The sequence below is a fragment of the Schistocerca cancellata genome, chromosome 8, assembly GCF_023864275.1.
Source record: "Schistocerca cancellata isolate TAMUIC-IGC-003103 chromosome 8, iqSchCanc2.1, whole genome shotgun sequence".
In the NCBI taxonomy this organism is placed as follows: domain Eukaryota; kingdom Metazoa; phylum Arthropoda; class Insecta; order Orthoptera; family Acrididae; genus Schistocerca; species Schistocerca cancellata.
Window position 1 is genome coordinate 226,481,918 of NC_064633.1, and position 12,566 is coordinate 226,494,483.

The window sequence follows — 12,566 nt, forward strand, 5'->3', positions numbered from 1 at the left end:
TTTAATAAATGTACAACATTACGGCATCTGATAGGTCAGAGAACTGCATTCTTTACATTACATCATAAAATGAACATCACATATCCTCTGGTATTAGAGTGTTTAGTATATAGTTATACAGTTATGAAAATTAACATTTTGTTCTTTCAGGAACACTTGCCATATGCGGATGACTCAAATGCAGTAACACCAATGTCGGAAGAAAATGGTGCTATAGTGGTTCCTGTCTACTATGCCAGCATTGGTTCACGAAATTCATCGTATACCTCACATGCATCACGAGTTTCATATACATCTCATGGTGACCTACTTGGTGGTGTTCCTGTCACAAAGGAGAGCCGACTTCGTGGAAGAAGTCGTAACAATCCTGCTCCCCCAAACACTGTGCCCTATATGTCTGCTGCTATGAACCACAAGCACCCTTTTGTAAGTGAAAGTCATATATATTGCTTAAATTTATTTAAGTTACATAAAATCATTAGAACATTGTGAAATTAATAATGTGCTTCCAATCTCAATGATAACAAAAACAACAAAGCACATGTAAATATTTTGAAACAAACTATTAATGTTTAAACATTAAAAATTACAAGCATGGACAAATCAGAACTGTGAAAACTGTTGGAAATGTGTTCACTTTACTTGAGCATTGCTACCCAGCACTTACTTTCAGGAGATGAAATGTTTATTACTGTCAATAGAAGCATATAAAAGTAAAGTGCTGTCTTAGCTTTCAGAGCCAATAGTTCCTTCCTTGGGAAGGTGAGAGGGATACAGTGGGTAGGTTAAATAGAAAAATGTGTCACTCAAACCACAAGATGAGAGAGCCTCACGGGTAGACAGTGATAAAGGGGGGATGTTAGAGAGAGTAAGAGATCAGATGTTTTATGATGGTAAGAACTGCACCAGCCTCAGACCACAAAAGATAAGGACAGAGTGAGAAGTAAAGATAGATTAGGGGGAAGAGAAATGAATAGTGCAATTAAGAACTAGGTCAACATAAAAAAAGTAGGGAGGGGGGATGAAGATGGAGGGAAAAAGTATAGCAAAGAAGGAGGGAGGATCCATGAGGTTGCTGGAATCTGAGAATGTTGGTGGGTATTTCTCTATAATTAATTGGTTGTATTCATGTTATATATCTAACATGCATTCTGTTGGTAAATAAAACTACCTAGCTATTCTTTTCTATGTAAGTACAACCTCTGACAATAAAGTTAGGTGAATGAAGTCAGAATGGTCAATTGGGCAACACTGGCGACTCACAACACTGCACCTGCATAGCAGCCCCCACCATAGTTCAATTGAGCAACATGTGTGTTCCAAGTTAGACTTGTTGGACGAAGTGCTTGTTTAGTGCATTGGTTCTGGACTGAGAACAGGACAATGAACAAGCAAAGGATCAATTTAAAGGTTTGTTTTAAGCTTGGCAAGACACTGAAAGAAATGCATGCAATGCTGGTGTTTATGGGAATCAAGCACTGTCCAGGAAGTGTTTGTATGAGTGGTTTGCCCATTTCGAGGAGGCCAGAAAAGTGTTTCTGACAATCCTTGTATCGGACGACCGGCGACTGACGTCAGTGATGAAAAGATTGAGAAAGTGAGGACATTAGTCATGAATGGCCATCGATTAACTGTGCGCATGATAGTAGATGAACTGCAGATGATCTGTGAATCCATGCTACAAATCCTGTCCCAGGAGTTAGGGAAGAGAAAAACATGTTGTTGTCTTGTGCCACATCACTTGACTCACAACCAGAAGCAGGCACGTTTAGAGGCTTCACAGGATTTTGTTGAAACGTTTGACGCGATACCCAATTTCTTGAACTGTATAGTCACTGAGGATGAAACCTGGTCTCTCCAGTATGACCCTGAAATCAAGTGGCAAAGCATGGAATGGTGTTCTCCAACATAACCTCATTGGAAAAAGGTCAGAGCCAAAAAATCACGCATCAAAACGATGCCCATCACATTTTTCAATAGTCATGGCACTGTCCACAAGGAATTCCTGTCTGAGGGAACAACGTTGAACGCTGCATGGTATGTTCAAATTTTGACCTGTTTCATACAATGTCTATTCAGGGGATGGCCCCAGTATGCACAACAAGGTTCCTGTTTTTTTGTTCACGACTACACTCGCCCACACTCAGCCAATATTGTCAAACAGTTCCTGACAAAAAAGGGGGTGGTGTAACTTGAACGTCCTCCATACTCACTGGATCTCAATCCTCCAGTCTTATTTCTGTAACCTTGACTCAAACTCACTTTGAAAGGAGAGAGATTTGGTGATATTCCTGACATCCAACAAAAGGTGACGCACCTTTTAAACACCATCCCAAAAGAAGGCATCATGCAAAGTTTCCAGGACATGTATCGCAGAGCTCAGCAGGGCATAGTTATGGGAGGTGACAATTTCGAAGGACAGTAAGGTAACTATCTTTAGAGGACTATTCTCCGAAATTTATAGTCAGAGGTTGTATATACGATTATAATATTTATTATGGTTGTTGGTATGTGTGATAAAGCTATCACTGTTGTAATTTCTTTCCTTACAGGATGCTTCTTTAGACAGTGAAGATGGACCAGCTAAAATGAAACATCAAGACAATCCATTTATAGAGCCTACACAACAACAAACTGTTGTTGATATGAAAGGTATGTTGGTCTTGAAACTAAAGTTATTTTTAGAGGTGATGGCTTTTCTCATATGTGTTGCATTTTTTCAACATATTGCTATAAAAGATTTGGCATCCAGTTTTGATGAATGCTACATTTGGAAAAACAACATAAAGAAAGATGTGCTGATTAGTATTTATGGCAGTGCCAGTGCCTAGACTGTTGTGCTTACGGTTATTACATACATCATGCAAATGAATTAAGTTTCATTCAGTTCATTTATGACTGACTCTGTATTCACAGTGCACAGAGAGGGGTGATTAAGACTGTTGCATTAGAACTAAAAATTATTGTATTATGGCTATATTAAATAAAAAAAGAGACATGAAAAACAACTTAAAAGGTAGTTTTCTGCTGGCAGCAGCACTGGCTCACTAGAGCAATACATTTGTTAGGTATCTGATATGTAGAAATGACTATTTAATGCAATGATAACATAAGAAAAAAATACAGCTGATCTGTCGAATGGAGAGTTTATCATTCATAATTGTATTGAACAGATTATTTCTTGTTGATTATAAAGATGAAATGTCTTTTATACTGAAGGGAGGAACAGACTAAGCCAGCAAAGTGGCTTTCACATTATTTGTTCACACTGTTAACATGCTGAACCAACATTCATGAGGAAGATGCTTGAAATCTGTGTCCTACCATCCACATTTAGGTTTTCCATGAGTTCCCTAAATTACTCCACCAAATTCTAGGGTGGTTCCTTTGAAAGATCCTTAGGTTTTTCCCTCCCCACCCTTGAAACAATCCAGTCTTGTGCTCTATTTTAATGACCTTGATGTCAGTGGGATGTTAAACTTTGTTCTTCCTTCCTTATTTCTTCATTATACATTGGGAGAGAGTGAGCAGACACTTACACATGTAGGGAAATGGTTGTTGTTGTTGTTGTGGTCTTCAGTCCTGAGACTGGTTTGATGCAGCTCTCCATGCTACTCTATCCTGTGCAAGCTTCTTCATCTCCCAGTACTTACTGCACTCTACATCCTTCTGAATCTGCTGTGTACTCATCTCTTGGTCTCCCTCTATGATTTTTACCCTCCACGCTGCCCTCCAGTGTTAAATTTGTGATCCCCTGATGCCTAAGAACATGTCCTACCAACCAATCCCATCTTCTTGTCAAGTTGTGCCACAAACTCCTCTTCTCCCCAATTCTATTCAATACCTCCTCATTAGTTTTGTGATCTACCCATCTAATCTTCAGCATTCTTCTGTAGCACCACATTTTGAAAGCTTCTATTCTCTTCTTGTCTAAACTATATGTTGTCCATGTTTCACTTCCATACATGGCTACACTCCATACAAATACTTTCAGAAACGACTTCCTGACACTTAAATCTATACTCGATGTTAAAAAATTTCTCTTCTCCAGAAACGCTTTCCTTGCCGTTGCCAGTCTACATTTTATATCCTCTCTACTTCGACCATCATCAGTTATTTTGCTCCCCAAATAGCAAAACTCCTTTACTACTTTAAGTGTATCATTTCCTAATCTAATTCCCTCAGCATCACCTGACTTAATTTGACTACGTTCCATTATCCTCGTTTTGCTTTTGTTGATGTTCATCTTATATCCTCCTTTCAAGACACTGTACATTCCGTTCAACTGCTCTTCCAAGTCCTTTGCTGTCTCTGACAGAATTAAAATGTCATCAGCGAACCTCGAAGTTTTTATTTCTTCTCCATGGATTTTAATACCTACTCCAAATTTTTCTTTTGTTTCCTTTACTGCATTGCTCAATATACAGATTGAATAACATCGGGGAGAGGCTACAACCCTGTCTCACTTCCTTCCCAACAACTGCTTCCCTTTCATGTCCCTCGACTCTTATAACTGCCATCTGGTTTCTGTACAAATTGTAAATAGCCTTTCGCTCCCTGTATTTTACCCCTGCCACCTTTAAAATTTGAAAGAGAGTATTCCAGTCACCACTGTCAAAAGCTTTCTCTACGTCTACAAATGCTAGAAACTTAAGTTTGCGTTTCCTTAATCTTTCTTCTAAGATAAGTCGTAAGGTCAGTATTGCCTCACGTGTTCCAACATTTCTACAGAATCTAAACTGATCTTCCCCGAGGTCAGCTTCTACCAGTTTTTCCATTCATCTGTAAAGAATTCGCATTATTATTTTGCAGCTGTGACTTATTAAACTGATAGTTCGGTAATTTTCACATCTGTCAGCACCTGCTTTCTGCAGGGAAATGATATTCAGATGATAATACAGGAATGATATTCTATAAAATTTTGTGTAGCAGAGCGAAGAGCACATCTAATTAATGCCATCAAAATTCTAGGACTTTTTTTAATTTGTTTAGAAACCACACACAGTCTGTGTAGTTACTGAAGCACAAGTGTATCATGGGTTGCAGTAACTTTGATGTCATTGAATCATCAAAGTGTATCATCCTTTGTTTATGCTGGTTCAGTCAGTAATTGTGTTCTCATTAATAATTTTGTTGTGATGTAGAATTTAGTCATGAGAGCAATAGATGGTCATCATACAGAACAAAAACATCCTTAAGAAATCTATAAGGGAATAATTTATCTGAAAAGTAAAATAGTTTAACACTCATACTTTACAATTGTTTCCTTTATTAATGACTTTACTTTGTGCTTATTGTGCTCAAGTCAGTGTGTCTTAAGACATTTCTTTATATTGTTTATCAGTACTCCGAAACACCTTCGCCTGCACTGGCATTGTACTCCGTCCTCACTTCAGCTACTGATCGCCGCCTAACCTATGCTACAGGGCGAGCATAAACCTCTGGACGCCAGGCATGCACGCCCAGCACCTCGTCCCCTGCTCGTGGCTTCGCTTTCCTTCACCTACTTCCCACAGATCTTCGCGACAGAAGCATGCGAACATGCAACCAGCTTCCATGATGCTCGTTTGTAGGCACAGTGCCGTAACATTCTGCACTTTTTCAGAGTCACACACGTCTCCCAATTCCCCCATTTGTGGCCTGTCTCATAGCTATATTGATCCTCCATTTGTCTCTGCTCCACATATACACGGGGTGACCCGGAAGTATGTAAATGTTTGAAAATGCAGTAATTCACAGAATAATGTATGCAGAGAGATAAAAATTGACACATACCAGAAATGACATGAGGTTTCACTGAAACTAAAAACGAGTGCAAAAACTGGACAACAGATGGCGCTGGACAGCAACACGTCAGTGACACTGCATGAGAATCGTGTATAAAATGAGCTGTAGTGAGAGAGGGAGCCAGATCATCCCTAGCCTGGCTAATCAAAATCTGCTGGAAAATACAACTTTTATGTAGGATGGCACTCGACCCCACATTGCTAAACATGTGAAAGTTCTCGCTTGCACATCATTTGGTGAGAATCGTGTGCTGTACTTCCGTCATGCGTGGCCTCACATGTCCCCTGACGTCAGTCCATGTGATTACTGGTTGTAGGTTTACCTGGAGTCTCAAGTCTACTGCGAATGTTTGACCCCATTATGGATGCTAAAACACAGCATGATGGCTACTTCTCACTGTACCTACTGATATGCTGTGCTGCTGGTCACAACATTGTCCCACGACTGCAGGTACTGCTGATGAACGACAGCCAATATTCTGAGCATTTGTTATAAAGAACATTGTCTTTAGTAAAAATCAACTGTTCTGCTAATTACACTGGTCAACACTCATTTTCTTGCCAAGGATATTTGAGTGGCTTTAGGATGGGTTAGTGGTGCTGAGGACGAATATAGCAACCATTTATGCAGTTTGGCTCTAGTTTTTGAGATAATGCATGATTTATTCAAAAAATTAGAAAAAATTGCTAATACTGAACTCGAGCGCTACAAACTACAATGAAAAAAGAAAATAATCTTTATAAATAGCTTCTATGAAAACCTGATAGGCATTTGTCCACATATAAAACATAATTGAAAAGTTTCTCTATAAGTATATCATTTTCCGTCCATGACGAACCGCTTCCTGCACGCTTTCCTTTTATAGGTCTCTTCAGAACAGTCACGTTGCAGATTCCAGCAATAATCTGCCATCATATGCTTGTCCCATCTTCCTTTATATCTTTCCTCTATTCCTTTCATATCTTGATGGAACCGCTCTCCTTGTTCCTCACTGAAATCACCTAGATTACGAGGAAATCGATCCAAGTGGCTGTGAAGGAAGTGCAATTTTATGCTCATGTTAGCTCCTAAGTTTTGAAAGTTAGTGAGCATGTTTTTGATCAGTTCCTCGTAATTGGGAGCTTTATGATTGCCCAAAAAACATTTTAAAACGGCGACAAAACTGTTCCAGGCCGATGCTTCAGTGACAGTCATGACACTTGTAAAATTGGTATCGTTGAAGAGCCTGCGAATTTGAGGACCATCAAATATTCCTGCCTTAAGTTTTTCACTACTGAGTCCAGGGAACGTATTGCAGATGTATGTGAAGCAATTACCATTTCTGTCTAAAGCTTTGGTGAATTGCTTCATTAGTCCTAACTTAATATGTAATGGTGGAAGAACAATCTTGTCCCTACTAACCAGAGGTTCATTAATGATGTTTGCTTCACCAACAGCCATATGTTCCCTTGGAGGCCATGTTTTCTGCTTCCAATGTTCGTGCTTTGCCCTACTATCCCACATGCAGATAAAACATGGGTGCTTTGTGTATCCACTTTGTTGTCCAAGCAAGAAGTTCACCATTTTCAAATCAATACAAATCAACCACTGGTGCTGCATATACTGAATTTTCTGCAGAACCATCTTGATGTTAGCATATGCTTCACAAAGTTTTGTTGAGTGGGCAATTGGAATAGATGCGTAACGATTGCCATTGTGTAGGAGAACACATTTTAAACTTCTAGTGGAACTGTCTATGAAGAGACGCCAGTCCTCTGGTCTATATTCCGGCAGCCCCAATTCAAGTAAAAGTCCAGGTATATTGCTGCAATACACTATAACCTCTTCTTGGTTGAAGTATGGAAGAAGGTTTTCTTCTCTCGTCCAGTAAGCTGTTATTTTAACACTTGGATGAAGACAGTTCTTTTTCTTAAGCCTGGATGCTAAGAGTTCTGATGCTTGCTTTGAAAGATTGAGTTCTCGTATCAAGTCACTGAGCTCCTTCTGGTCGAACTGCTGGGGTTGTGTCTCACGTCCTTCGTATTCCGAACCACTACTTGTACATTCCTCACCGTGCACCTCGTCATCTGATGATGTTAGCGTGGGTAATGTTGTGAAGGTTGGTACAGGAACATCGTTGCTGTGCACCACCGGTCTTCTTGCTGACTCCAAATCGGGATATTCCCACTTTCGTTTTTTGAACCTATTAAAACCTTTCACATTAACAATGCAAAAATAGCAATCATCTGTATGGTTCTTCTGCTCTCGCCATACCATAGGCACTCTGAAGTTTAAGCTTTTCCTTTTTCGTTTTGTCCACTGCTGTAAGCACTCCACACAGCATTTACAAACTTTATGGGGTGCCCACGCCTTGTCTTGATCTCCAAGTTTAATTCCGAAATATGCCAGATACGCTTCCTTCACAAAAGGAGTGATATTCTTCTTGTTCTTTTGAAGAACGTATTCACCACAAATGTAGCAGAACTCATCTGGATGGTTCACGCAAAGACGGCGTGAAGAACTCATGTTTTCCTAAAACAAAATTGCACAAATACTACATATTATGCAGAACTTTCTTGTATTTGCATGTCAATCACATCCAACAAACATCATTAATTGTTTTGTGTGAAATGAATACTCACCTCTTATTTGCTACGTCACGATGAAAAGGTTCTGTCTCCTTGAAGCTGCACTGCACATGTGTGTGACTTTCGACCATCGCCATTTTTCTTGTTTACACTGAACGCTACCTATCGGCTGTTGTGGGGATTACCTCGGCCAACAAATGAATGTCGAGTACTGCCGAATTCAAATCTGCACAACCCTCAATATCTTCAACACACGCACCGCACAACAGGACTGAACACATGCTGACAGTGTGATGTTTGCATGATGTAATCCTCAACCACACAGATGCACTCCCTGAGCACAATTGTTTAATAAAGATAGTACAATATCACTAATTAAAAAACAGGTAGCAAATACATTACACCATATATGGACCCTGCAGTCGATATTATCCACATGAAACTCTCATTTCCACAAATAACCTATATCTCAAAAACCAGAGCCAATTTGGAAAAAGTACAAATATACTCGGAATGAGTATCATAACAATATCCCATTTTCGTTCAAACTTCCCTGGCAACGAAAAAAAAATTTTATTTTGTAGAGTTGTGTTATTGCTTTTTATAACATGAAACGCCATCTTTGGTGATTTTTTGCACTTATTTGGTTTTAATAAAACTCCATGTTATTTGAAGCACATGCGTCAATTTTTACCTCTCTACCTACATTATTTCGTGATATATTGAATTTTCCAATGCTAACGGACTTTTGGGTCATCCTGTACTTTCCTTATTACGCCACGAGCCCTCAGTGCCACCAGCCATCACTTCATCTCGTGGCGGGCAGTGGCCAACATAAGCCAGGAAGGTTAGGGAGACTAAGTCTGACTCCTCACTAGTTCTTGTAATGGCATGCAGTTACCGATATGCCCACAGAAATCTTAGTATACGTAGTAATGGCACAGTTCCTTGGAACACAGTTACATCACTTTAATTAAGTTCAAGAACGTTCTCTCTCTCTCAAATTCAAGGTTGTCTAAATTCCCGGTAAGCACTTACCAGTAGTGACAGTAACCATGGAACAAACGAAAAGCTCAGGACCATAATTTATCCATATGCACAATGAAGGTAAATGAGAACCACGGCTGGGCACTCGGTTAACTGAAGAAGTAAAATAATCCTGTGTTTTCTATTTTGCTTAGCAATAACACATTTTGTGCTTTCAGACAAGTTCACGCATCTTTGCAAAGTTCCATTGTTACCATTCTTGTTTTGAATGCTGTGTCTGTTATCTGTGAAATAATAACTTCTTATGCTATCATGTTATTCGAGACATGAAATAATGTATCACTCACTATCCGCTTCAAGCACTTTTTATTATTACATATACTGTATAAACAGCAATGTGGTTAACATATATATCTGTCCACATCACCACAATAATTGAGCAATAAAATATTTTATCCATAAAGTTCGCTGTGGAAATATATGCGATCATAAATGGAATAGCTGTTATATTCGACGAAAATTTCATTTCTTCTTACTCCGCCTGCTGTGGCCGAGCGGTTCTAGGCGCTTCAGTCCGGAACTGCGCACCTGCTACGGTCGCAGGTTCAAATCCTGCCTTGGGCATGGATGTGTGTGCTGTCCTTAGGTTAGTTAGGTTTAATGAGTGCTATTCTCTACTTACTTTTGCATCCTGAAAATGAGGAGAACAGCTGATGAGCACCTTTGTATAAATTTATCCCAGACAGAACTTTTCTGTATAATATTTTTTCTTTGCTCTCTTGCTTTATGTTATAGTAGAGCCTGGCATTTCTCTTAGAAATCAGTTTTCATTGCGGTGGTAACATTGTTATCACTGCAAAAATATTTTCCACATATTGCTCTTTCAGTCATGGAAAGATACATTGGCAAATAAATGGCTATGGTGAGTGTGGAAATTATTGTGTGGTATTTAACATATCCTAGTATCATACAGTTGTTCTCACTGTTCTGTGATGATGGTCACCATTTAGTCATTAATTTACTTCCCATGCTACTACATAAAACAATTTGTCATATACCACCAATATGCCTGAAGGATTTGCAGCCCTTCGGATAGATGGAAATCACAAACATACATACCTCCAAGGCATCATCTCCCAAGACTTTAGCTGCTAGTTACAGTGTACCTCCATGCATTAACTATTTAGTGGCACAGTTCCACTCATCATCAGTTCAACACCAACACTCTGGGCCAAATCAGTTGCCAGCTCTTCAGCCAGAGCCATGTAGGAGCCACTGCAGAAGCACTTCGATCTTTCCAACATCGACCACCAGCCAGCTTCCACCAAGTACACTCTACTTCCTTCCTATGGGGAACTTCGTTGAATTAGTCTCTATGTTCTGTCATCTTAATTCAATTTATTGTTTTCAAGGCACACACATGCAAGAAAACTAGAGAGTTTTGTATTAATTTTTGTGAGAAGAAGTCTTTGTTTTGTCAGTGTCCTGTTGTTTTGTATATAAACCATTCTCTTGTTGATCTGGACCCTGTTGTCTCTTGGGCATCTCACTATGCGAGATGTAGCATCAGTCATGAGATAAACTTTGTTGTTACACAACATAACAGACTCCATGTATGGGCGTGCTTCTGCAGTCCGTCATACAACCAAAGCAGTGGTGACCATAAGCATTAGTAACAGAAAATCTCAATGTCTATCCATGATATAATGGCACATTTTAAGTACCCACACTGTTACTTTCCAAAACAGCTTATTTTAGGAGTGCCTGTTGAATATTTCACATAACCCTCAATGTAAAGAGCTAGTTCCTTCTAAACTATAGCACACACACACACACACTCACTCTCTCTTCCCCTACCTCCCTCCCCCTCCCTCCCTCCCTCCCTCCCTCCCTCTCCATCCATCTATCCCTCCCTTCCTGCCCCCTCACTTCCTCATATTTCCAGTTACATTATCCCACAGTTCCTTCTCTTACTCATTCTCCATTTCAATGATGCTGCAAAGCAAACACACTGTGTTTGTGGAAGAATTGATTTTCTTATTGTTGGACACTCAAAGTCAATACCTTGATAACTGTATCACAATATCATATATACTCGAATAATCCGCGCTCTCGAATAATCCGCGTACGCCAATTTTGAGGAAGAGGAAAAAAATTATTTTTTGCTTTAATTTGTTTTATTTACAAAAATTGTTCCAACGTTATGATGTGTTCAAAAGTATGTATAACAGGGTGTATACAATCCGGGCCAACCAGGAGATACGGGAAAAACCTGGGAATTTTTTCATCCGGGAGAAAACTGGGAAAAACCCGGGAATTGTTTAAAATTCCGGGAAGGTTTCATTGTTTTAGTTTTCAGTTAAATTTTTGTGAATTTGACTGGTAAGAACCAATACTCTAACAAAGGATATTACTGTATACCGCTACTGCAGAATAATACTGCAGCAACAAAACATGGACGAGAGGGGAAAAAAATGAAAATAAAACTTAGGCTTCAAAGGAAATTCAATTTATTAGTGTCCTTGTAGTACATCATCAAAATGACATAGGACTTGTCAATAAACATTACAATTTAAAATACATGTACATGAAAATTTATAATTGAATTTACTTGTCACTTAGACATTACAATTTTAATAGAACTATAAGAACATTAACATAAAAATATACAAGTAGGTTAACAACGTAAAAAAAAAAAAAAAAAACACCTAGTGATTCTCACATCAAAGATTATTTCCATTCTTACATTAACGCTGTTTCACACTTTCATAGAAACAGCAAGTATTTAAATGTGAGCAATTACACATATTTATTATGTCAGGGAAATATTAACTGCGCTTTTATTGTCGATGATTCATAAACTCTTCCATACTGTAAAAACTATTGCTCAATAACATGTTTTTTAATTCTCTTTTAAATATGTGCAGCTTTGGTATTATTTATAGTTCTTTGGGGAGAGCACTGTAGAGGATTTTGGGTTGGTATAGTACACTTTTGTGATACACAGCTGTTTTATGAATTTCTCTGTGGAAATCATTCCTATTCCTTGTTTCGTAGTTGTGAAATTCTCTGTTTAATGTAGAAAATTCCTTGTGTTCTTTTAAGAAACATGTATAAGGATGGTAGTGTCATGATTTTTAATTCTTTGAAAGCATGCCTACAAGAGTCTCTATATCCTATACCTTTTATTATTCTGACTGCCTTCTTTTGTAGTCTAAATGAATG

General features: G+C 38.8%; 1 protein-coding gene across 1 annotated transcript in view; it reads left to right on the plus strand.

Moving 5' to 3' along the window:
• Positions 1–12,566, plus strand: part of LOC126095773 (sodium channel protein para) — a 923,047-nt gene that overhangs the window by 497,445 nt on the left and 413,036 nt on the right. Inside the window, exons 12-13 of the mRNA XM_049910580.1 lie at positions 151–426; positions 2,553–2,652. Coding sequence (XP_049766537.1) covers positions 151–426; positions 2,553–2,652 — 376 coding nt within the window. The remainder of the gene's footprint in view (positions 1–150; positions 427–2,552; positions 2,653–12,566) is intronic.